At 53.1% G+C, this 25,971-nt stretch overlaps 1 protein-coding gene across 3 annotated transcripts in view; it reads left to right on the top strand.

The window, feature by feature from the left end:
- FUBP3 (far upstream element binding protein 3) overlaps window positions 1–21,158 on the top strand; it is a 48,750-nt gene extending 27,592 nt beyond the window's left edge. For 2 of the 3 annotated variants that reach the window (XM_055399301.2, XM_055399300.2), the window contains exons 7-19: window positions 813–975; window positions 1,788–1,886; window positions 4,740–4,844; window positions 5,854–5,956; window positions 6,998–7,098; window positions 9,421–9,562; window positions 13,399–13,559; window positions 14,308–14,381; window positions 14,702–14,782; window positions 14,901–14,977; window positions 17,463–17,534; window positions 18,678–18,805; window positions 19,810–21,158. In XM_055399301.2, the coding sequence (XP_055255276.1) occupies window positions 813–975; window positions 1,788–1,886; window positions 4,740–4,844; window positions 5,854–5,956; window positions 6,998–7,098; window positions 9,421–9,562; window positions 13,399–13,559; window positions 14,308–14,381; window positions 14,702–14,782; window positions 14,901–14,977; window positions 17,463–17,534; window positions 18,678–18,805; window positions 19,810–19,818 (1,315 nt within the window). In that variant the 3' untranslated portion in view covers window positions 19,819–21,158. The remainder of the gene's footprint in view (window positions 1–812; window positions 976–1,787; window positions 1,887–4,739; window positions 4,845–5,853; window positions 5,957–6,997; window positions 7,099–9,420; window positions 9,563–13,398; window positions 13,560–14,307; window positions 14,382–14,701; window positions 14,783–14,900; window positions 14,978–17,462; window positions 17,535–18,677; window positions 18,806–19,809) is intronic. The other variant, XM_055399302.2, reaches the window with a different exon arrangement.
- The last annotated feature ends 4,813 nt before the right edge of the window (window positions 21,159–25,971 follow it).

Genomic DNA, 25,971 nt, shown 5'->3' with positions numbered 1-25,971 from the left:
AAAGAATAAACCCTGCAGATAGCAGCCAGGGGAGGTTCTGGTGCAGAAAAGGAAACTGGCCCGGCAGAGGACCTCAGTAGGTTGGGCTGTCCTACTTCACCATTCAGTCTCCCTCCCCTGTCTCCAGGTGCATCAGCATAAAATTCCAGGGGAAATGCAGGCTTCTGACAATCCGAAAAGGCAAAGCAGGTGTGTGTGGCCATACAGCTGCCCCAGGGCCCTGCCTCCTTTTCTTCCCCACCCTTGAAACTGAGCCGGTGACCCCTAGCCCGAGCTGAAAAGTCACCCAAGCAGTCTGGTTGGTTATGGAGAAGAAATTCGGAGTTTGCGGATTCAGATGACGACTACTAACCCTCGCTTTCTTTCTTCCATCCCGTCTTTCTCCTTGCTTTCTCTTCTGCCCTTGTTTAACCACCGTCTGTTGAGTGTGTGCTCTGTGAGAAGGGTTGTGCTGGACTGGGGCGCAGAGAGACGCAGGGGGATCAAAGCTCGGCTCTGCCGCCAGGGCCGCTGACATTCAAATAGGAGACAGGCGTGTGTGTGGCATGCACACGAGACACAAGGGCAGGCAGAGGGCAGACGTGGAGGGGCATGGCGGGACGTTGCTCTTGTGGTGTGTGTTGCCTTTAACTTCCAGCCCAGTAGCGTGGCGGATGGCAGAGACCTCCCGGGTAGTGGGGGCAACAGCTGGAGCCGGCTGGAGGGCAGCCTTGACCCCTTCTTGTGTTTCCCTGGTGCTGTTTGTCCCTTCCTAGGCGCCCAGAGTGTTCACTTAACCACTGGTTCTCTTGTGGTTCTTCTCCCTCCCAAAGACAAGCCAAACGCCTCCTGGGGCAGATCGTGGACCGCTGTCGAAACGGACCCGGCTTTCACAATGACATTGACGGCAACAGCACGATCCAGGAGATTCTCATCCCAGCGTCGAAAGTGGGTCTGGTCATCGGCAAAGGCGGGGAAACGATAAAGCAGTTGCAGGTACGTGACCCCCAGCCAAGCAGCACTTCAGCAGGCCTTCACTTCCTTCATCTTCCCAGCTCAGCAGGTCTTGTCATGGCTTTGCCTTGCCCGAGCTGGGCTGGCTGTGCACCACAGTGCAGAGCTCCCCCCAAAACCTCTGCCCAGGGCCATCCACAGTTCTGGCCATTTACTGTGGCCAGGCTTGATGCCAGCTGTGACACCAAGGCCTGGGGTCCCCCTAAACGGGCAGTATCCACTGTGGCAGTGAAACTGTTGAGACTCTCAGATGAAAACCCTGTGTCTGGAGCCAGCACTGCCGCTCGCTGGTTGTCAGGTCATGGATGCAGTCGTGCACTTTTCTAAGGCTCAGGGTCCTCGTCTGTAAGAGCAGGGGGGCTCTGGCCTCACTGTTGGCATGAACTAAAGTAATACCCCTTATTTTTATTTATGTGAGACCGTGAGCGAGGTGCCCACTACTGAGTAAATGCTTCATGAACTGCTCTGAGCTCCAGATTCCCTCATCTGAGACACGTGGGGCCAGGCGTGCTTTAGGATTTAACACCCCCAGCAAGTTCCAGGGCTGCACCCCGTAATCACACGGAGATTTCCATGGCTGAACACAGTAACAGTCACGGTCACTGAGAGGAGGATTAGAAGCGCGCTTCCATGAGTTTGAGTTAGTCTTGCTGCCAGGTTTCGTTAGGAAGAAGCTCTCGTTTCAGGGCTCGGGGCCTTCGAAGTTGCAGGTCAGGGTTATGGCCTGTGTGCTGTCACAGAGCCCAGTCCTCGGAGGCAGAGGCTTTCTGCTGAGAACCCATGTGCCCCTGCAGGAGCGCACCGGCGTGAAGATGGTCATGATCCAGGACGGCCCGTTGCCCACAGGAGCAGACAAGCCCCTTCGCATCACCGGAGACCCGTTTAAAGTTCAGGTAGGAGAGAAACCGCAGAGAAGGCAGTGGCACCCCACTCCAGTACTCTCGCCTGGAAAATCCCATGGACAGAGGAGCCTGGTGGGCTGCAGTCCGTGGGGTCGCTAAGAGTCAGACACGACTGAGCGACTTCACTTTCACTTTTCCTTTCATGCATTGGAGAAGGAAATGGCAACCCACTCCAGTGTTCTTGCCTGGAGAATCCCAGGGACGGGGGAGCCTGGTGAGCTGCCATCTGTGGGGTCGCACAGAGTCGGACACGACTGAAGCGACTTAGCGGCGGCAGCAGCAGCAGCAGCAAGAGAGAAACCGTGGGTCAGGCAGGTCCCGGGTGTGGTGGCATCACTAGGTAGTATACTTGCTGTGTTTTTGTGTCGTTTGGGAAATCATAAGGTGTGGTCCTTGATTTAAGGTAAGCTATCTTCTCACTCCAAGTTTGAGGGTGAAAAGAACTGGGTCATGCTGCTGGCCACATGTGGCTGTTGGAATCGTTCAAATTTAATAAAAAGTGAGTCCTTTATTTACACAGGCCATGTTTCAAGTGCTCAGAGCCAGCCCGTCCACGGAGGCTGCGGCAGGGACAACACATGCACAGAGCTTGTCCACAGCGCAGACGGTTGTGTTGTCTGATGCAACCCTGATCCAATGCAGTTTCTGATGCTGACCTCTGGCCAGCTCAGATGCAGGCTCCCGGTGGCTTTTGTTTGTTCTCTTGACCCATTTCGACAAGACAGCTGGCTGAGGTGGGAGGTGACTAAAAAGATGCCCAGATCACGGAAGGCACGTGCGTGCCCTCATCGCAGGCTCCCCGTGTGCCTCCGAGGACCACCCCCAGTGCCGAAAGCGGGCAGGGGCTCAGGTCTCAGTCACCCAGGGGCTCCGCCCTCCAGCTCTGTGACTCTTGGCAGGAGTGGGCATGGGAGCGTGTCTGTCCCTGTGAGACACGAATGCTCGTTTTTCTGCCGGCCTTCGCTGCATTTTGAATCGCTCCAGAGCGACACACCTTGGAGCCAGCCTGGCAGCAACAGCTGTCCTCTGTAGGGGCTCTGGGGCTTCGAGCTGGCCGAGGCTACCAGTCTCTGGCAAAAGATTTCCCCTAGTTCTTAACACTGTCATTCAGCTGAGCTCAGATGATAGTCCCTGGTAGATATCATCTGATAACAGTTTTTTCTGGTCAAGGTCTTCATATAAAGCAATGATTTGAAAACAGCTGATTACCGTGGCTGCTCTGCTTAGGTTCTGGTCAGCAACGTGGCCCTTCACTCCCTCCCTTCACTCAGCCCCGTCAGGTCCCCCAGAGTTTCCAGCCTCTTTAAATGTAGAAAGACTGTGCCTAACCCCTCTGCACTTGGCTCATCCAGTCCAGACTGTGGCCTCCACTGCTGTGCATCGTAGAGCTCTTTGGGTGGAGGGAAGAACTGGCTGGACCGCAGAAAAGCCACCTCCCAGAAAACCTCCACTCTTTCTTTCGCTAGTGGAACATTTGGCTTTTGTAGAAAAGATACCTGGGCTTATTTCATTGATGTTTCATGAATTTGCAGAAAAGTTATTATAAAGGAAAGTTTTTAGTATTTATTTTTTAATTTTAAAACTTTTTTTATTTGAGAGAAGCTGTCTGCTGCACTTAGGGTAAACTGTTCTTTGGGTTTTTTTTTTTTTAATCTTCCAAATTTTTTATTATAAAAAACTGCAAATAGAAAAGTTGAAAAGATAGTATAGTGAACATCTGAATACCCTCAATCTGCTTATACCATTTTGTGTGTGTGTGTATTTTTTTATTTTTTTGCTTCGCCATTTGTGAGTAAATGGCAGGTACCATGTGACTTTTCTGGGCTTCCCAGGTGGCTCAGTGGTAAAGAACCCCCCAGCAACGCACAAGATGAGGGTTCAATCCCTGGGTTGGAAAAATCCTCTGGAGAAGAAAGATGGCACCCCAGTTCCAATATTCTTGCCTAAAAAGTTCCATGGAGAGAGGAGCCTGGCAGGCTACAAGTCCATGGGGTTGCCAAGAGTCAGACGCAACTGAGCACACACATATGATATTTTGCATCTAAATCCTGCAGTATGTGTCTCCTAAGAATAAAGCTCCCTTTTTTATTATAAAGTGACCTAGGAAAATAATAATAATTCCATGACATCATCTTACAGTCAGTCCCTATTTCAGTTTCTCCAAACGTCCTCGGACATTGCCGTTTTGGTTTTTCTTGTTGTTTGATTTGATTTTTCCAGAACTTGGACCCTTTCTGGGTTCCCACAAGACCTTGACTTGTTACATGTGGTTGCTCCTCCACCCCGGATCCTCTGGGACTGGTGCTGGCCCGGGTGGGATGGAATGACTCAGGGCACTCCCTGGGGGAGAGGACCCTGGATGTGCTTTAGAGAAGGTCAGGTGTGGGCGTGAGCTTGCCAGTTGGGAGGAGACACTCAAGCTGTGCGAACCAGCAGGTATTGGTAGGCTCCGAGGCTGACCTCTTCCTTTGACCTCCCCGAGCTTCTCTCCTGAGAAATCTACCTCACAGTCAGAGCTCTCAGATACCCCATCTCCCCGCCAGAAAGAGATGGCACACTGGAAGTATAGTGGGACGACTGTAATCGAGTTCTGACCCAGCCCAAGTGTGCTGACCTACCTGAGGCTTTAGCAGACAGTGAACCCTTGTCTGTGTGGACACTTGAGATTTGATACACAGCTGTGCTGCTCGCCAGCAGCCTGCCCCGTCCCAGCACAGTGAGTTCTCCCACAGCTGAGCACCTTCTGAGGCTTTGAGCCCAACGTAAGAGCGTTCAATCTCTCACCTGGTGTCATGTGTTTTTCAGGATTGTTTTCCTTAATCCCGTTTATCTGTGTTTATGCAGCAAGCGAGAGAAATGGTCTTAGAAATCGTCCGAGAGAAAGACCAGGCTGAGTTTCGAGGTGTGCGCAGTGATTTCAGCTCTCGAATGGGAGGAGGCAGTATAGAGGTATGCTTGAGTTACAGGTTAGTAGGCAAGCTTAAGGTTGATGGTCACATTATGTTAGCCTTCAACCTTGAGCAGGTTATTTAACACCTATCTCATCTGCAAAACTGACAAGTTTGCTTGCTTCCCTGGGGGTGTATGGAATGAGCTGTAGTGAGGGATGCCAGCTGTGTGCATTTCAGGGACTGGGGTCTTTCCCCCTGGCTTGGGGTTGTGCTTCACAGCTTACCCCACTGCCCAGATGAAGACCAAAGTCCAGGTTTTCACGGTGACCTGTGTTGTGATTGTATTGACCCCTAAGCCTATTTTACTGACGAGGTGGAATGGGATTGTAATGTATCCTTGATGTTGCTACAGCATGAGTGGATCTTGCAACCATGATGCTTGATAAACTCAGCCCAAATGCAGAAGGTCAGACGTTGTATGGTCCCACCTACATGAAGCGTTAGACTAGGCAGAGAGACAGAAAAATAGAACAGAGGTTACCAGGGCAGTGTGGTCTCACAGGTACTGATTGCTTATTGGGGTGGTGAGAAGGTTTGGGGCCTAGGCGCTGGCAGTGGTTACTCAGCACTGCGATGGCTTAATGCCGTTGAAATGCCGTGTTCACGGTGGTTAAAGTGATAAGTACCATGTTACATGTATTTTACCACAAAAGAGTGAAGGACTCTGTACCAGCGTGTATGGTACATTTATGCTTATTTCATAGAATTTGGAAGATAAATTTTTAATCTTAAATATTTAAAAAAATCTTTATCAGGTTTATTCTTGCTTTACTTCATTTTTATAACTATTTTTGATCAAGTCTCAGACCTGCTAGATGCATTTAATGGACAGGAATACAGTCATCAACCATAATATTTTTCCTGAGGAGAAAGAAATATGCTTTATGTATCATTTCCAGGAATATGTTGTAATAAAAATCATTGTATGTATACACACTTACACCAGACTTGCAGAAAAGACAGGTTTGCAGGAAAATGCTGATGAGGTTTTATTTCTCTGTGTTCAGGTGTCTGTGCCTAGGTTTGCTGTCGGGATTGTAATAGGAAGAAATGGGGAAATGATCAAAAAGATCCAGAACGATGCCGGTGTGAGAATTCAGTTCAAGCCAGGTAGGTTTGGATGATTCTGGACCCCTTCAGCACTATGAAGGAGAAAAGAACAGCTCGCAAAGCAGGGCTTTGCCCCGTTAGCCCACTGCGCGCTCTTCGCTTGCCCTTACCTCTTCTCTCTTTACAGCTTTCTATTTCCAGGTTGCCAGTCCAGTTTCTCCTCCGGCCCTCATTTCCTTCTGTGGGTGTGCTGGCAGGGTCACCCTTTCTGTACCAGAACACACCAGCCCAGGAGTGTCCAGGCCTTTTTCTTTTTTTTCTTTAGACCAGTAAAAGTTAAGGGAGTGGGGTTCAACATTAGCATCTCCAGCTTTTAATTTGCTAATTAAAGATTTAAAAGCAAACACCTTATTTTTTATTTCATAAAATTAAAGATAAAACCATTAAAAAAAAAAAATCTTGGCCTTCCCTGGTGGTCTAGTGGTTAAGGCTCTGTGCAGGGGTTCCCAGGTTCTATCCCTGGTCAGGGAACTAAGATCACACAAAGCCCCGTGGCGTGGCTGAAAAAAAAAAAATCTTACACACAGTTCTTTAAGTGTTACAAATTTATGAGCAAAACTATCTACAGTGTCTTTATTTTCCTCATCTCTCTGAAGATGGGAAAACATGATAGACATATTTGGAAAATATTGCCATAGCTCAAGTCTGTTTTCAAGTTTAGTTTCTGTAATTTTATTTTTTTAACATTTATTTATCTGGCTGCGCTGTGTCTCAGTTGCGGCATGTGAGATCTAGTTCCCTGACCAGGGATCCAACCTCGGCCCTCCGCATTGGGAGCGCAGAGCCCTAACCACTGGATCACCAGGGAAGTTCCGTGATACCCCTTTTAAATGGCTGTAATCGCGTAATGAGGTTTGACAAAGACGGTGCAGAAAGATGTAGCCATGCGTGTTTCCGTGCCTGAAACGTGTCTTCATCTAGAGGTGTGTTCTTACTGCCCCTTCAGTGGTGGCAGGAACACTGACTGCAAATCAGACTGATGTTTGTTTCCTTCTGAAGCAGGGCTTTTCCTGACCCCCTCTCTCCCACCTGGTCCCACAGATGACGGTGTTAGTCCAGAAAGAGCTGCGCAGGTGATGGGACCCCCGGATCGATGCCAGCACGCAGCACATGTCATCAGCGAGCTGATTCTCACAGCCCAGGTGGGTCTGGCTCTCCAGAGTTCTCCCGCCTCCCCCTGGAGCAGTCGCCCCTCTCAAGTCCCATTTCTGAAAACCGGCACTCTTGTCAGCTACCTCCCTCCAAGATTGCAGCCAGCGGCTTCTCTCCGCCAGTCGTCTAACTGCCTTCATTTTATTTTTTCCCTGCCAGTTTATTGTTCCTCTGCCTTTTGATTATTGCAGAATCTAGATTGTCTTCCCAAAAGTAAGTTCCTGACTATTTAAGCTACTTGGAGGATTCACAGTGCAGCTGGCCAGGTTTCAAACGGTTGGGCACACTTGTTATAAAACAAGTCAAGTCTACTCTTAGGCACTTGGTGATCTGCCGGAATTTTAAAGCTGTCTTCAGGCGCCAGAGTCCATGCTCATATTCACATTTCTCTGGAATGGGAGTGGGCTTGTGTGACACCTTCCCCTGCTGTGTTACACATTGCTCTGGGGAGCTACTGTAGCTGGTGGTCGGTTGTCATGTCATGTCCCCTGGGTTTGTAGGAAAAGTCAGAGCAGTAGGAGCTGAAGAAAGAAGGAGGTTAGAACCCATCATCCCAGCTCTACCATCTTTCATGTGGCCTTTGGCAACCTAGCCATTGAGCCCCTCTAGGCATAGTTTTCTCAGCAGCAAGCCAAGGGGCTTATTTGTACCTGGTGGTACACCCCACATGATCGCCTGAGTCATCTGGGGGTATACCTGCTGAGGTTACAGATGTATGGACACCCCCCCACCCCCACCCCAGATTCCTGAATCAGAATATCCAGGAGTGGCTTGGGCTTCGCCCGCAGTCTCCAGGCAGTTCTTAGGATGAGGCAGGTTCAGAGAAGAGTCAACGGATTCCTCTCTGACATCTTTCTTCGTGGTAAGAACTGATGATCCCAGAACTGCAAAGCTGTGAGATGAGGAGTAGACAGCCTTGTCTCCCAGAACCCAATGCATTCCCTTTTAGAAAGTCGGCTGCGTGTGTGTGTTCTCACGTAGATCCCTAAATCACCTTGTTTGCTGGTTGTCTGTCACTCATAAAAGCAGAGTGCTGCAGGAGGCAGTCATCAGCTCGGCTTCCTGCTGGTCTAGATTTCGGGTAGACATTCAGTTCACTCTTGGCCGACGGCAGCCGGTTCACTTACTCTGCGCTGTGTCACGGGTCTGTCAAGCTGCCCCTTCCCTGAAGGAGCTCTTAGCTCCACAGGTTTTGCCCTCAACATTGAAAAGATTTTCAGGGCTGCCACTCCTGAGTGCCTCACAGGATAGAAACCAGAATGGCTGCTTCGCCCTGGAGAGAAGGAGGTCTCTCTTGGCTGCCAGATGTGGGCCTTCTGTCTGCTGGGCGAACAGTGAGAACACGGCAGACCATAGGCAGGTGTGCCTGGCTTTCCCTCCCTCTTTTGAGGAGTGAGATAACCAGTTTGGGTTGGTTTGCTTTTGTTTTTAATTCTTTTATTCTTTTTGCTGGTTGGATTGCAAGGCGCTGTGTTTTAGCCGACTCTTTGTGACCTCCATGAACTATAGCCCACCAGGCTTCTCTGTCCATGGGGCTTTCCAGGCAAGAATGCTGGAGTGGGTTGCCATTTACTCCTCCAACAAAGAAAGTGAAGTTGCTCAGTCATGTCCGATTCTTTGCAACCCCATGGACTGTAGCCTACCAGGCTTCTCTGTCCATGGGATTTTCCAGGCAAGAGTACTGGAGTGGGTTGCCATTTCCTCCTCCAGGGGATCTTCCCAACCCAGGGATTGAACCAGCATCTCTTAGTTCTCCTGCATTGGCAGGCAGGTTCTTTACCACTAGTACCACCTGGGATTGCAAGGTATTCTGACTCTCAGAGCAGTGTCTGAATTGTTCTTTATAGCACCCTTGTCCGGGGAGGGCCCGAATTCACCCTTGACTCTCACGTGTCACTTTCAGAAGCCCATCCGTAGCTCTTCAGCGTCTAATATCAGGCTTCTGGTAGGCTCAGCACTGAGAAAACCAGCTCCTGATGCTTGTAGATTAGGGCCCAGTGATGAAAACTCTTGGGATCAGGGCTTTGGGCTTCAGACTTCAGAATTTATGCCTGGCTGTCTGTTTTAGTTGGCTGTGTTTGTGCTGTTTATGTGACCACATGATCTGTCTGCGCACGTCTCCTTGAATGTTCCTGTGATTTGTGTTAATTCTGGTTTTAAAGGAGGACTTCAGAATCTGAAATGTGGGAGAGGTGCTTAGGTCCTAACGTGTGGCTTTGATTACATCCTGTCACTTAGCCTCCTCCCCAGAGAGGAAAACTAGTGCTGGAGGCAGCGGCAGAAATGTCACTTGAGCTCCACTTGCTTCCCAGGAAAGAGACGGCTTTGGAGGCCTGGCGGTGGCCAGGGGCAGAGGCCGCAGCCGCGGCGACTGGAGCGTGGGGACCCCCGGCGGTGTCCAGGAGGTGACCTACACTGTGCCGGCTGACAAGTGCGGCCTCGTCATCGGCAGAGGTAAGCGGCAGTGTGGGGGGTTGGCGCCCCCCCTCTGGCTGGTTGGCCTGAAGGCAGGCTGGCCACATGTCCAGTACCTCTGAAGCACGTTTCACACCATTTTCTACACTTGACCACATGGGCCAGGTGCGAGGCTTCCGTTGCCTTCCAAGGCACCCTCCTTGCCTGGGCCTTCTCATGAACAGGGCAAAGCGAGTACGTCATCACCACGTGGAAACAGATGTTATATAAGGGAGACCAGCTGCCTCTTGAAGCAGCCTGGGTTGTTGGAAGGGTGCAGGTGAGGGGCCCCTGAGTGTTTGTCAGTGGACTGATTGGGGATTAACTCACTTCCAAGGAACTTGGAGGAAGCGTTCAGATCATTTCCTCAAGCGAGGATTGCTTTCTGACAAGTGTATCACTCTTTGCTTTACTGGATTTGGATGTTTGGTCATTATTGACACAACCCGTGAAAACGGCTCTTATCTTTTCAACATGTTTACCATGAGTAACAGACACCCTGTGGAGGGAAATAAAAATTGATTGGTTAGTTGTTTGTAGGCGTTTTGGAGAACATTGGGTAAGAAACCCTTGTTGCTGGCTGATGTGGCTCCTTTCTTCGGTGAAAAGCAGGGGAGAGAGCAGACCGGTTTCTGGGCCATCTGAGCTGGCCTGGCGAGAAAGGCCGCTGAGGGCCGGTCTGGGGCTCCGAGGCAGCAGGCCCGGCTTCTCTGCCGTCTGAGCAGAGCCGCTGAGCTGGCAGGAGACTCTTGTTCAGCGTCGGGTTTTCTGTTTGCTTCTCCGTTCGTTCCTTTTGTGTGTATTTGACAACATATGGAAGATATGAATACCATTTTCTCCCAGAGTTTCCCCAGCTTCTGTGATCACCAGGCAGCTTCTAGCTGTTGGAGGGTGCTGGCATCCCATGGAACACAGCCCCGGGGCATCTTCAGCCCAGAAAGCCGAGGCTGCCGTGGCTAGTGCCCTCGAGCTGGCCTTCGGTCGTCTCCCAGAATCTGTTCTGGGCCCCGCTTTCGGACACTCTGTGTTTTATGCTCTTTTAGAACGTTTCATCTCCTGTATCTGTGCTGTATCTTGGTTATTAACCTCTCAGAGGTGAGTTTGTTCTGATTTTCTGGCAGGGCGTATTCATGCTGGGAGGTGTTCAGTGGACATTGTTAGCTGCCCAGATGCTGCGATCGTTCAGACATGTGACCCAGACTGTCAGCTGGCCTACTGCCATGACGTTAAATCCAGCTGACGCCCTGGAGCTCGAGGGTCAGATCTAGGTTTTCCTGTGCTTTTCGAGAACCATCGTGTCAGTGAGGGTTTCACGGGCAGTGTCTCCTCAGAGCTGGCGGAGCCTCTCTGTCATCACTGTGACAGTTGATTGTGGCCAGTGACGCCTCCGCGCTCACAGGACGGCGTCTGTCCTCTGTCCCCTATCAGGCCCTCCTGAGCGATCCACAGAGGAAAGAGGCGGCAGAATGCAGCAGTCACGGGTGCTGTGTCCTGCCGCTCCAGGAGCGGCCTCAGGAAGTCAGGATGTATTTCACTGGGGCAGTAGCTGGGGTGTTTCTGTAACTCCCTCCCCACAAGGGCTGGGTCTGAGGTCTTCCTGTTTTCTTTGGGAAAGGCGCTGGAGTGAGGGGCGCCACACGCAGGCAGGCCTGCTCCCACCCCCCACTCCCCACCCCCCCACTCCAGCCCTTGGACAGACGCTGCGCCTCCCTGGGCCCCTGCTGGATTTCCATGATAAATACAGCAGTGGTGACAGATAGTGCGGCCAGCCCTGCTCTTGTCAGCCAGGCCTTTTAACAGGTTTGATTAATTGCTTTACGATTTCACGTCCAGCCGGGGGGCCACTGGTGGGTCGCTTCTGCCCCCCATCAGGTGGAAGAATGGAGCAGGCTGCTGAATGTGCCTGGAGACAGCCACCATGTGCCAAGCTGGTGACCTCATTTTGCAGGAAGATGAACTTAAATTAACTCCTTACGGCCCCTCGCAGTTTGTCGGTGCCTCCTCACTGTATTAGCATGCACCCGGCGCCTCAGGGAAGTGTCTGGGGCTGCAGGCCCAAGTGCCCAACCTGAAGGAGGGGGCTGGCTGGGCCTGCGGGTTCTCAGTCCCAGGCACGCACGCCCTTTCGTGCTCTTGCCTCCGGGACCGAGCGGTCTGGGCAGAAGTGGGGTGTGCAGTGGAAGGGTCTCCCACCTATTCTTAGCTCTTCATCACTCCCCCCAAATGCTCTTGCCTAGGAGCGAAGCTGCTTACTTTTCACAGTGCAGAGAAGAGAAAATTCACAACCTGTGGGTAAAGGTCAGTAGTTTGGGGGCCGGGAGGGGCTTGTACGGACCTGGAAGCAGAGCGAAGCTGCTGAAGACCGCAGCGACTTCCTCGCCTTGGCTGCGCTGCCCCAGGACCACGTGTTTGCTTGAGGCAGGAAATGCAGGGACACTGTGCTTACACTGTAGCGGGTCTTCAAGAAAGTCGTCCATTCAGCCTTCGGGTCAGCTAGGCTTCTCTCTTTATGAATTTGCTTTTAAATTGAGCACCACCCTAAACCCAGCTAGCATCCTGCCCAAACTGATGCTGAGCCAGGCTTTCCTGAATGCCCACAGCCGCCTGGTTTCCTTCCTTTGATGCCAAGGGCCGCTCAGGCTGCCTTCAGGGAGAATGGCCAGACCCAGGCCCCGTCTCTGCTCCCGGGCCCTCCTGGAATCCCTGCGTGCTTTCAGGATGAGCCGAGACGAGGTGCAGGCCGTGCCTGTTGGTGGGCCCCTTACTTACCTTCGCCTGATGCTTTGTGTACACGTGGCTTTTCCCCGTGCGGGTGCAGGGCAGGCTGGGGAGGGAAGGATTGTGGACGCGTTACAATGAAATGACAGTTGGAGGTTGGTTTTGACTCTGGGTGGGGAGGGGTGACACAGAGACTGACCTCTCGCCTTCGCTTTGATCCTCGGGGCTCCCTGGTACCCTGCTCCAGGTTTTATACAGACTGTCCTCCTCCAGTTTTATAAGATCCTGTGCTCCAAATTCTCCTTGTATTCTGGCTTTACCCCACCCCAAAGAGCAGAGCGGATCTGTAAGTTCTGTCAAATTTTGAAAAGAAGAATCAAACCATTGTTACACCAGTGGAGCTTTTGTTACGCAAATTTCATTAAGAGACTGGGACTCTCCCAGGTTTTCAAACAGTCTAACTACATTTTCATCAGCCCCACTCCACCCAGGCCTCTGTGAACCCCATCCTCAGCCTGCCTCTCCGTCTAGACCCGCCCCACCCACGGGGAAGACAGAAACTTGAGAAGCCACAGGATGGGGGTATTAACCTGTGGAGGGAGGGGCCAGCCATGCGCTGAACACACAGACACACACACACACACACCCCTACCCCCACCCCACCCCCACACACACACACCCCTACCCCCACCCCACCCCCACACACACACACCCCACCCCCCACCCCCACCGGGGCCAAAGGCCCCCACTGTGCTAGGGAGGGGCCACCGGGTGGCCATCCTTGGGCTGAGAAGGAGGGAGCGGCTTCCCCAGCTGAGCTCATCGTGTGTAAATCTGCAGTCCGGGGTGCCTCAGCCCAGGACACAGACAGAGACCAGTGGCTGCTCCGTGGGGTCCATGCCTCAGCCTGGCTCAGAGAGCAAGACCAGCTTCACCGCAGAAGTCCGGTTTCACACATGAGACAGCCCTCGTTTTGACTAGAACCATTCTCAAGCATGAGTGGACAGGACTTGTCGACTCTTAGGACGAGTGCTGGTGGGCGGGATTACGGGGCGAGCTCCGAGCTTGGGGTTCGCCGCAGGCGCCGCTCACCCTGGTGTCTGTCCTCCCGCCCACAGGGGGTGAGAACATCAAGAGCATAAACCAGCAGTCGGGAGCGCACGTGGAACTTCAGCGGAACCCCCCTCCCAGCACCGACCCCAGCCTGCGGATATTCACCATCCGGGGGCTCCCTCCACAGATCGAGGTGGCCAGACACCTCATAGATGAGAAAGTTGGCGTACGTACGCAGGCCCTGCCACCCGGCTCGGGAGTCACGGGGGTTTCTTTTGTCTGTCTGAGGTACCTGCTTCCCCCCAGAACCTCACACTTTCCGGGCATCTGGGTCCTCCAGTGACGCAAGGGCCGCGGCCCTCTCCCCCGGTGCTGAGGGGCAAGGTCACGGCGCAGGGACACGGGCCAGGCCCAGACGCGCAGGGCTCCCCTGGCCACCACCGCTCGGCCCCCGAGCCACGGCCCCGCAGGCTAGAGGAGCAGCCCGGCGGCAGCCTCCCCCAGCTCTGCCCCTGGACCCCATGGGCCCCGCCCTGGCGGCCGGCCCCTCAGGCAGCGTTCATTGACTCTGGCTTTAGTTTCAGGCGCCTCAAAGCAGATAAAGAAAGGGAGTGTTGATGGAGGACAGATGGGCCACTGCTCACCTCAGAGGGGCCGTAGAGTGGCAGAAAGAGCCGTGGGCCGGCCTAAGTTGACGGGAGAGTTCAGCAGGTTGGTCCCTCCCCCAGGGTGGCACGCCAGGGCAGGCGCGGTGGTACAGGACTGGTGGCGTGGTGCATCGGCCACTGGAGGGGCAGCAGCCGCTCCCTCAGTCAGGTCCTTCCGCGGGGAAGGAAGGCTAGTGAGTGCCGCAGGGTGCCTTTACCACACGAGTCTCTGTCTTCCCGGAGGCTGTGGTTCGTCCTGGGGTGGGCCTGGGCAGAGGGCACTGGTGCGGCCAGCGGGCAGTGAGAGTTCCCTCTGTGCCCTGACAGGGGACCAGTCTCGGAGCTCCTGGACCCTTTGGACAGAGTCCCTTCAGCCAGCCGCCTGCCGCACCTCATCAAAAGTGAGTTCTGCGCCCATCTGGACTGCGAGAATTCCCTGCCCACCCAGGAGGCCCTCCTTTGCAGCTGCTTCTGGGGATGCCAGCCAGAAGCCCAGGGTGGGGGCAGGACCCATCCCCGTCATCCCTCTGGCCTGTCCGTGGCTCACTGACCAGCGCTGGACTGAGAGCCTGCCCAGAGGGCAGAGGGTCCCCTGGCCTGCCAGCATCCCCAGGGAGGGCTTCCCACCCTGGACTGGGTCGGGGATGGGAGTCTTTTGTGAAAGCCCTTCCTGTGTTGGGTTCTCAGCTCTTGTCTTTATTTGTTTCCCACGTTCTTTCAGCACCTTTCCTCCAAGGAGCTCAGGGTGCTTCCCAAACATTGCTGCTAAAGTGAATGGAAACCCCCATAGCGCCCCTGTGAGGTGGGTGGCCTGCCTTTACTCTGCTTCTCCGGGAGACCTCGCGCTTGCCCGGGGCGGGGGGCGGGGCCTCCGGTAGGGAGGGGTGTGGCCTGGAATGAATGGCCCTTGTCCTCCGCAGTGGTCCTCCCGCCTTTCTGACCCAGGGCTGGGGCAGCACCTACCAGGCGTGGCAGCAGCCCACACAGCAGGTTCCAAGTAAGTGATTCAGGAGGCGGCGGGACCCCCTCCCCCAGACAGGCCTCCTGGGGCCTCGGGTGCGTCTCCAACTGGGCGGGGTCACAGGGCCTGACGACTCCTCAGACCTTTCTGTCCCACCTACCCCATCCTCCTCAGGGCTGCAGTCCTCACCTCTGTTCGCTGCCAAGGGCCCTGAGAGTGTGGTTTGACCTGCGTGCCCCCTGCCCCGCACCCACCCGCCCTCCCCCTCTGGTCTCCAGGCGCTCTCCTCCCCGTCTTCTTTTCTGGCACCATCTTAGGAAGGGACTCTATCTCCTGAGCTTTCAGAAAACACACGGTTAGAGAATTTGCTCTCTTAAGAAAACTGATTATAAAAGAGAGATTGTTGGAATCATACCCACGCCCTCTCTCTAGCCCCACATCAGCTTCAGGAACTCATTCTTGAGTTCTGTTGCTGGTAGAGCTTATTTTTCATAGGCTTCCCAAAAAAAAACCAAAAGCCCCACGAAATTGCTTACCTTAGGTTCTTTTGTTTTGGGACATCTGAAGGACCAGCCTGGCAGTGTTTGTAAAGCGCTCTTCAGCGCGTCGGCAGGCTTCCCTCGGCGCCAGGCCACTGGACACGCTGCAGCTTTGCTCTCAGGGGCTGGGCGCAGGGTTCAACCCCTTCCCCCACCCCACCCCCCACCCCCAGCAGAGCACTGGCTGTGAACCCTGCCCCAGGCACCTGTCAGACCCATAGCTGGAGAAGCACCCAGGAGTCTGGAGCCTGGCTGGATGGCCTTAGGCATGTCCCCCCTTCTCTGGGGCTCCATTTCTTATGTCAGTGAAATGAAGGATTTGGATTTGATTTCTAAAGTACATGTGAGCTCTGACACTGCATGGCTGTGTTTTTTACCTTCTCTTCCCCGGCATTCTCTTAACAAAATGCTTTAAATGTGCAGAATCTCCGTAAGAACTCCACCTCAGTCAGCCTCACACCACCCAGGTTCTTCCCTGCCTGAGGCACTGTGCTCGCTCACCCACAGCCCGGTGCATTTCCTTTCCTCCTGTTCCGTCAGAAGGCACCCCCAGCATGGGAAGCGGCCCGTCACCCAGGACAGAGAACCGGGGAGGAGCCCCTGACTGTGGGGAGGCTCTCCTGTAAAGCTGCAGGGTTCACGTGCATCTCCGAGGGGTGGGGGTTGCTGCAGAGCCCACCCCGCTGCCGCCCTGGCCCAGGCGGGTACGGAGTTGGCAGAGGCACACGGGCTGAGTGAGCAGAGCACAGAGCGTCCTGCGTTTCACCTGCTGTCATTGGTGCTGTTGCCCAGTTTACTCAGGGGACCTGAGAATTGGTTTTGGTCCCTGAAATCTTGTTGAGAAGAAAAATCCTTTGCCCACGCCCTCCACGTTCGAGCGGAGCGCTCCCACTGCCCCGTTCCTTATGCCTTGCCTTCTCCGATCGACGACCTCCTGTCATCAGCGTCCCAGTCTGGTCCTGCCACAGTGGGCCTGCCCTGGTGGGGAGGGGGCTCTTTCCCCAACCCCATGCCCCTCTCAGTCCTCAGTAAATTAACTCTTAGGGAAAGCTTTTGACCATGAAACCTGATTTTGAGCACGTCCTTCCTGCCTAAGGATGAGATGGTTGGGTGGCATCACCAACTCGATGGACATGAGTTGGAGCAAGCTCTGGGATTTCATGATGAACAGGGAAGCCTGGTGTGCTGCAGTCCATGGGGTCGCAAAGAGACATGCCTGAGCAACTGAACTGAGCTTCCCACCTGCTGCAGGCGGTGATTCTAACCAAAGGAAGGACATTGGTGGGGCCTTCACAGGGGGACACATGGGCCAGCCCTCAGCAGAAGAAAGGTCCTACCTTGTCTGTGGTCAAGTCTAGTAACCACCCCCACGTGCCCTAGGTAGACTGCTGCTGCTCTGCGCCTCCTACCCCAGCTTTTCCGTACCCAGTAATTCAGAGAGGAGGGCAGGGACCACCCCACACACGTCCTCTGCCGCCAGCCCCACCCTGGGCAGCGCGAGGCTGGGTGGGGGTCAGGTGTGTGCTTTGGCGTCGGTCCCTCGCTGCATGTACTTTGTCTTGTCATCTTGAGCACAGTTTCTGGAACTTTCGCTATGTGTCTTCTGTAATTTTCTCCTTGTCCAGAGGCAGCTATCAGCCTTGGAACAGAAAGGGCAGGGGAAGGGACTGGTCAGTGCCATTTGGACTCTCTGTCCATCTGAGGGCCAATCCAGGGAGCCGCAGACAGCACTCGGGGCCTCAGTCTCTGGCCCCGGAAGCCCAGGTCTCTGACCCGAGGGAGTTGAGACCGCTCCTGCTGGTCGCCCCAGCCTCGCGGGGCTCAGTGGCATCCTCCCCCGCTGGCCTGGGTGGGGGCCTTCCCAGAGGTGGGCCTGTCTCCTCCCCAAGCCGGCCTGCCTCCTTCCTCCCGGGCCAGTGAGCGAGTGCGGAGAGCAGGGCCGGGAGCCTGTGGGCCTGACAGCCTCTGTGTTCTCCGCACAGGCCAGCAGAGCCAGCCACAGAGCAGCCAGCCCGACTATAGCAAGGCCTGGGAGGACTACTACAAGAAGCAGGGTGAGTGTGGCACCCCCACAGGGAGGCCTCCAGCCCCACCTGCAGGCTCTGAGCCCATGGCTCCCTGCCACCGCACCACGTGCCCTGTGTGTGCCCATCTGGCCGTCTGCCTTTGTCTGCTCCACCTGCCCCAACCCCATCATCCAGACGCGCGGGCGGCCTTTGCTGTCCTCCCCTCCTCCATCTTCCCTTCCAGGCTCCACACGGGGCAAGTCCTAGCCCGGGCTGTCCACGTGAGGACCCTTGGTCAGGGCCCAGGCCGGTCAGGGGCCATTGGCCGTCTCACCGCCCGGCCGCCGCCCAGCTCTCCCTGGCCATCACGGGACAGGTGAGACTCTGAGCGGGGCCTCAGGCTGCGGTAGGGACTGAGCTGTTTTCTTCCAAAGTAAGCTCTTCGCTGTGCCAGTTTCCTCCACTAACCGAATTTTTTAAAAAGAAGGAGAACACTCCCTAACAGCAGCCCAAACAGTCGTCTGCCTCAGTGAGTCGCTTACAGTGAGTCCTGAGCCCTCTGTGCCTCCCACAACTGTGGCACCAGCACACTCGGGGGCGGCCAGAGGAGGCGCCTCAGGTCTGGAGTCTGAGGGGTGTTACTTGCTGCTCAGACGAGCGCAAGTCAGAGACTGTCAGGGCGGCAGGCATCCTGTGTCTGCGACCGTTAACAGCCCCGTAGCCCTTCCAGGGGCCGGGGCAGGGTCCGCGAGGTCACTGTCACCTGGACCAGCTTGTGGAGGTGCACGTGCCCCATCTTCCCAGCCCCCAGCCCCCGCGGTCCAGATGCTGCACCACGTGGGCCAGGATGCCCTGTGCAGGCGCATACACACACCCCGCCGGGGCACCAGCTTCCTCGCCCTCCCTCCTCCCACTCTGGCCCCGGGCACTGGCAGGGAGCTGGCTGGACAGACAGACGGATGCCGAGAACACGACTGATGAGAGAAGCAGACGATAGGTGTGCGGCGGGGCCCAGGCGAGGAGGCACCGATAACTGTGCTGTCTGCAGCCATGCTTGGGCAGACCACGTCTGGCCAGACATCGGGCACTTGGTCCAGGCGCCCCCTGGGAAGCCTCCCAAGAGGCTCTGGGAGGGGGTCCCTGCCCGTGCCCTTCGCCTCCCCGTCACCAGCTCTCTGCTTTGTCTGTCAGGTCACGCCGCCAGTGCCGCGCCCCAGGCCAGCACCCCGCCGGACTACACCATGGCCTGGGCAGAGTACTACCGGCAGCAGGTCGCCTTCTACGGGCAGACGTTAGGGCAAGCTCAGGCCCCCAGCCAGGTCTGTAGCTGATCGCCAGTGACGCCGGGACCTCCCAGGCCTCCAGCCCCCCACCCCAAGCCTTCTGTGTGTGCCTGGCCCCCTCCTCACCCCTGCTGGAACAAATTGGAGCCTCATAGGGGAGAATAGGTTAGGCAGACCGCCGGGCTGAGCGGCCTCGGCATCTTCCTCTGGACCCAGGCTCCCATTTGTAAGTGAGTGTCCCTGGGCAAGCGTGGCACTGCCCCTGGGGACTGTGGTGACCACTGCCCAGTGCTGTTCTTGAAGCGGGTGGGGTGGCCAGGCTGTCACGCTTGCCCCAGTCAGCAGTGAGGGGCAGCAGGCGGAGGGCGAGTCCACCCCTTCAGAGGCCGGAAACCAGAGGGCTCTGTCCAGAAACAGTTTTCTTCCAAATATGGGGAAGACGGGGGACCAAGTACTCCCACAAGCCGCATTTCAGGTGACCTGATGCCAGTCAGGCCCCTGTGGACAGTCCCTTGGTGACCACAGGCCCTGAATCCCCAGACCAGTCTGTCTCACTGGGAAACTGGGCCCTGTAGGGACAAGAGTTGAGGAGGGAAGCGGTAGGTGGCCGAGGAGGTGTCACTCACTCCCCTCTCCCCACCTGGGATCCCCTGTGGAAGGAGGCGCCCGAGGCCTCACTTGTGAGAACTTGTCTGGGCCAGATCCATCCCGGGGTGCGAGGCCGGGAACGCGCTGAGACTGGCGCTCACGTGTGTGTGTGTGTGGCCGGGAACGCGCTGAGACTGGCGCTCACGCGCGTGTGTGTGTGTGTGTGTGTGGCCGGGAATGCGCTGAGACTGGCTCACGTGCATGCATGTGTGTGTGTGTGGCCGGGAACACGCTGAGACTGGCGCTTACGTGTGTGTGTGTGTATGCATGCGTGCATGCCCAAGCACGCGTGTGCCAGCGCCCATTAGCTCTCTGCAGACAGAGCCCCAGACAGCACACCAGCCCCTGAGACTATGCCCTTAGACTAACCTGTCTCCCCCTTCCTTCCACAGGAACAGTAGGACCGTGACCCACAGCTCCCCGCCCCTCAAAATCATTGTGAGCAAAAACCTATTTGTAACAGAGGTTTTTAGATTTGCAAACCCTTTGATGAAGAACCTTTGTTTTGTTCTGTGAAACACTATATTTAGATTAACAGAATTTTTCTAAAAATCGGGAGAATTAGTTACTAAAAATCGCTGACAATTTTTGTTTCATTATTTTTGTTCGTTACTTCAAATGTGTAAGCTCTGGGAATCTTTGGAGCAATACCTGCAAATTCTGGCGCCAGAATGTGCCTCAGAGCACTGACATTTCAATGGTGTGTCTGTTTTTGTTTTGTTTTCTTCGTGTGTCTTTTTATTTACAGTTTTTTCTGTTGCAACAGAAAAAAGTGGCTTGGAAGTCTTAGGTGGTTTGTAACAAATTCTTTAAAAAAATTTTTAAGCAGTATTTAAATATTCTTAAATGTGTAAATTCATTAAATGTTTTACTTCTAATTTCTTGTATCATGGCTGTCTGGTTTTATTGCATTTTTTAAAAAACTGAACTATTATGTATTGTAATTAATTATGTGAATTCTGAATTGAGACAGATACTTGTATTGCTGTCCAACAGGGATCGGGAGGGGGCATTTTATAGGGTCTGTATAATTTCTAGAGTTCTCAAGGGGTTAATAATATAAAAATGTTTTTGTGTGTTTAGCAGACGTTTTTTGATGTCTCCATTATCTACCGGTTGCAATTGTGTATCTAAGACCTCCAAGCTTGTTTTAAAAACAAAACAAAAAACCTTTCTCTATTCTCTCAGAAATATAAATACTGTTATTTTTAATATTAAAAATAAATTCAATATAACTTTTAACAAACACTGTGGAACATTAAACCGCATAAAAATGTAGTAACTATTTTTTAATTCCAAGGTGTTTTTTGCTTTTTTCTTTTAAATATTTTCTTAATATTTGTCAAATTAACTAGATGAATAAATCTAGCATTAACCGCAATATGAATTAAAGAATTTTGATTTAATAAAAGGGATACTATGATTTCCAGTGTTTACTGTGGTGTGTCTTGTACAGGTAACATTTATTTTTAAAGGAAAGAAAAACGGAATTGAAGCTATTTTTTTTTCTTGCATTTTTCAATTGACCTGGGGGACATTCCGTTTGAGATGTACTGAAGTTACAGTATCTGGGGGGTTTTCTCCTTTTTTTCCTTATAATGCTTGAAATGTCTAACTATTAAAAAAGGCAATTGGAAAATGTTATGCATGTTGTTTTTTTAAGAAAAAAAAAAGACGTGTTCTTTTTATTTGACTGACAATTCATTTTACACTCTACATAATAAAATTTCCACAAGACATCTTGTGGGCAAAGTATTTTTCAGTCTGTTTGCTTCCTGTCTTCTTGTTCCTCCTGAGGCCCCTGCCTGCTGCCCACCCCCCCAGAGAAAGGCAAGTCTTCTCAGCCCATCACCTTGTGCTGCGTGGCCTGAGCTAATCGGAGCACAGTCAGCATTTGCAGCTCCTTCGTTAAGCTAGTTTTATCTTAATGGCTACACATCATCTGACGGCTTTGACTTGAGAGCCTGGGTTACCGTCCGCTCCTCCTAGCTGTCACATCTCTGCATCCCTCGATGTGGGGGTGACGCCAAGAAGTTAGTAACGGGTCTCCTCATGTGGGGGCGGGGTCTCCTCTCGTGGGGGTGCTGTCGTCGTAAGTGGAGCTGGAAGATTCATCGAGGGCAGTCACGATCCGGGGGGCAGGGGGTCCACGCACGTTCCCGCCCACCTCCCCACACGCCGCTGGGAAATCGGAGCCTAAACGGGCAGCCTGGACGTGGCCCGGTGCATCGGCCGCCCTGCCAGTTCCTTCCACAGCCCGGGGCCCGCCCCTTCCCTGGATGGGTGCTGTTTTCTCTCAGCCCCCAGTGGTGGGACCTGGGCAGCTGGGAGAGCTGGAAAGTACCAGCAAACATGCTCATTCCATTTCAGTGTTTTTATGAAGGAGACAAAAAGGAGTGTCCTTACCCACGGGTTGAAGCCAGGGAGGGTCCTGTGGATTCAGGACACGTGGGCACGGTGTGGGCCCTGGACTGGAGGGTTTGTGAGGGGGTAAGGAGATGGGCCTTTGAACTCTCTTTTTTCCTGCCTCCTTTCCTGTTGGAGGCGACCAGCTTTGAACAGAGCTCTCCGCTGGACTCTGAACTCGCCTCCCTCTGCTGTGAACCGTGCGCATGAGGCATCTCTTCGTTTAGACACAGGGCTGCAAGGAGGACCCTGTTTAGAACCTCCTCATGGCTCATCCTCATGGCGTGTGACTCCCGTTCTGGTCCCTTTTCTTCTCTCTATCCCAGGCTCTTAAGAGGAGGGGGGAAAAAAGCATCTGTGGCTCCTTTAGGCCAACAAGGGGTGTGGAGAGCCGCCCATCTGTAGCCATTCTGAGGCCTGTTGAGAGCCGGAAGACAAAAAGGAGACGTGGCATCTCTGACTACACCTCTAGAGAATCGACTTTGACGTTGAGAAATTGAATAGTAAAAGCCACTTGGAAAGAAGGAGGGGGTCGCGCCAGAAAAGGGTATAAACGCTGATGGTGGGAATGGGATTTAGGGAGATGGCATTACAGAGAAGACTTCCTTCTAATTCATCTTCCAAGCTCCGTGCCAAAACAGCATTTGGCATGGTTCACAGGGAGCGATTGTGTGATAATGAACCCTAAGGTGTCCCTTAATTGAAGACTGAGCATTGCGGTTTGTGCCAAGAGTCATAAATGGCGCAGGCTTGCGGGAGGATGCATTTTCTTAAATGTATCGGTAAGTACAGATTAGCGCTTGTCCCCAGTGAAATGCCCATACTATAAATTATGGAAATCTATCTCTCTCTCTCTCTGATGCAACCTTTTATTGAGGAGGGGGGGTGCAGTACAGCGGGAGGAGGGGTGAAAGTTTGCAAGCATATGAAATTTGGCCTCTCATTAACATGGCGCCCACGGAAGATGGTTTTCATCAGCAGTCTGGTGTCCTGGAAGGCTAAAGTGCTTGAAATGTACCAAGTTCAGCGATTGTGTTCCATTAAGAAAGCTGCATGGTCATCACGGGAAGGACAGTCTGTGTGTTGGGGGAGGCGGCAGAGGCGGGGCGGGGGCCCGGGCTGTCTGCAGAACTCTTGCCTCACCTCCCTTCTCCATCACGCGAGCAGCCGCCCAAGCTTGGGTTCCAAGGACCCAGCCAGGCTGTTCCCCATCCACTCAAGAGTTTGGGCTCAGGCTGGCGAGTCCTCCAGCCAGGGTGCCTCCATCAATACCCCTGGTCTGAGGTAGGAAGCGTCCCTCTCCAGGGGTGATCATCTACAACATCCTCAGGCCGTCAGGTTGACTGGGGTACAGACAGCGTGGTGCAGGGCTTGGTCCAAGATGGAGTCTGGATGCCATGGAGCCTCTGCTTCTAGCTGGCTACAGCAGCACTGTTTCCTGTCCACGTCTGGCCTGCTGGGACCCAGCTGGGGTTTTTTAAGATGGACTAATGCAAATGGTCCTGATAGACTCTTCGAGATTAATGGCCAGAAAGTGGACTGACACTCAATTCCGCAGGGGGTGCTGGTCTGGGTCCACATCTTGGATGGGTGGAAGGGCAAGTGAAGACAGCCCTGAAACAATGGGAACCGTAGCTGGCCTTTATCTTGAGGGCCTGTGAATAGCATCTCCCCAGAAGGTTCTGGCCCTTTCCAGGCATTTCCTCTGCTGGGGGGTCTCCACACCTGGGGAGTCAGGCAGGTCCATGCTTCCCCTTTCACAGATGAGGGCTCAGAATCAGAGGCGAATCAACTGCCTTTATCCATCCAAGAACGCGGGCCATTTCTATGCCAGGTTCTATGCTCTGCTTTCCCTAAGACTTCAGTCGAGAGAAACAACTGCCCACCAGGAGCTCACGGTCGAGGAGCGGGGACCCTGCCGTCACCACCAAGTGAGAAGCTTGGGAGGAGGAGGAAGCAGTCATAAACGTTGGTGCCACATGGCAACCACGCGCGAGGCGCTGTCAGGGCACTGCAGTCAGTCATCTCCACTGACTCTGTATTTGCAAATTCACCTACTCACTAAAATGTATTGATAACCTTCCGACCAACACTCACCACCCTCTTGTGGCTATTCCTAACAAAAAAAATTGAGTTGCCTGGTTCCCATGTTCCCAACTGAGATGAACCAGGCAAACAATCTGTCTTCCAGTTCCAGCTCATCCCATAAGCAAGAGTCCTTCCTCCCAGCACTCTCTTAATGCCATGTATTTTGCATTTTTGTGCTTTCTCTGGGTGATTTTGCATTTACAATGACCCCTGAGGTAGCGCTGTCTAATGATGTGCTTTACAGAGAAAATACAGGTGCGAGGTAAGCTTTGTTCAAGCATGAGGTACTGTTGGCTGTGAGTTCAATATTAATGAATCAACAATAATACTTTGGCCACCTGATTCAAAGAGCCACCTCACTGGAAAAGACCCTGATGCTGGGAAAGATTGAGGGCAAAGAGAGAGGGCAGCAGAGGATGAGATGGTGAGATGGCATCACCAGCTTGATGGACGTGAGTTTGAGGAAGCTCTGGGAAATTGTGGAGGACAGAGGGCCGTGGTGCGCTGCAGCCCATGGGGTCGCTGCAGAGAGGTGGACACAACTCAGTGACTGAACAACAAGTGTATACATATAGAAACATATATTGTGATGAAAAAATGCAGTGAGCCTATATATCCCCAAGGAGCAAGGGTTCAGTATTCATAGGTTCAGTATCTCTGCAACTTTATAGAACATCACATTGCAAATAACGAGAACAGCCTGTATCTCACTTTCCTGCGAGAGCCCCGTGGCTCTGCGTACCCACACGGGAGATGAGCAACAGGTTTGAGTAGGTTCTTGCCAAAGTCACACCCCAGATATGGAGACAACATCGCAGGGCTCAGGCCTCCTCAGTCCAACTGTAAAACCTTTCCATTGTGCCCGGCCAAGGACAGAAACTGACATGTTCGGGGGCCCCCTGAGTTGGTTCTAGAGAGATCTAAAGGTTCAGCCCACATGGGGAACAGAGTGGAAGGTTTAAAGATACAAACTCAAGCTTCCATCTCCAATGCTCCACAGTTTCCTCATCCACAGTGTGGGGATAACAACTGCCTCCCAGATCTTGGCGCTGAGTGGGGGGGTCCATGACTGTATGTAAAGCCCTGGCTTATCCTGAGCTCTCAGAAAGTAGTAGCTTAGAGCAGTCACTGAGTCCACGGCTTCTGACTGCTTTGATAGTATTTTCTGCTCCTCTCTGAGGGCCAGGACAGGCTGAGATCTGAAACAAATGTCAGCCTCAGCATGGACCCTCTAAGCTTCCCCTGGGGTCTCTGGGTCTCCCCAGGACACATGATCCAAGGCCCAGCTCATTGGTCCCCCAAAGTCTGGACAGCTATAGGAGATGCATGCACGCTCAGTCGTGTCTGACACTTTGCAACCCCACGGACTGTAGGCTGCCAGGCTCCTCTGTCCATGGGATTCTCCAAGCAAAAATACTGGAGTGGATTGCCAGGCCCTCCTTCAGGGGATCTTCATGACCCAAAGATGGAATCCAGGACTCCTGTGTATCCCGCATTGCAGGCAGATCACAAAAATGACTTTAAAGCTGCTAGGACTTTGATTGGGATTGCACTGAATCTATAGGAAGAATCGACAACCTAACAACATTGTCTTCCACTCTATGAAGACAATGGTATATTCGTTTCTTGTTTAGTTCTTTGATTTTGCTCTATAATTTTCATGGTTTTCAGTATAAAAGTCTTGCACATCTTCCCATTGATTCCTGAGTTTTTGATATTTAGCTGTTATCCAAAATGATATTTTTTCCATTTCACTTTTTTGGCTGGTGATAGAAATATCATTTATGTTCACACTTTGATTCCAGTGACTTTACTTGAGTTCTTTGTTAATTCTAATACCTTGTGGATTTATGTAGCATTTCTATGTACAGAGTCACGTCGTTTATAAATAACGACGGTGTCTTTTTTTGCCCCCCAATCTTTATGCCATTTGTTTCTTTTTATTGCTTCCTATTACTGGCCAAGACTGCCAGTACACTCTCAGCTGAGAGCAGGGAGAGCAGTCTTGTTTGCAGTCTTAGGGCAAACTTTCAATAACTCACCATTAATTATGTGTGTTG

The sequence above is a fragment of the Moschus berezovskii genome, chromosome 11 (assembly GCF_049115385.1).
Source record: "Moschus berezovskii isolate FMDL1 chromosome 11, NW_MosBer_1.0, whole genome shotgun sequence".
Lineage (NCBI taxonomy): Eukaryota > Metazoa > Chordata > Mammalia > Artiodactyla > Moschidae > Moschus > Moschus berezovskii.
The sequence above is the reverse complement of the archived record's forward strand: the minus strand, read 5'-3'. Positions and strand labels throughout refer to the sequence as shown.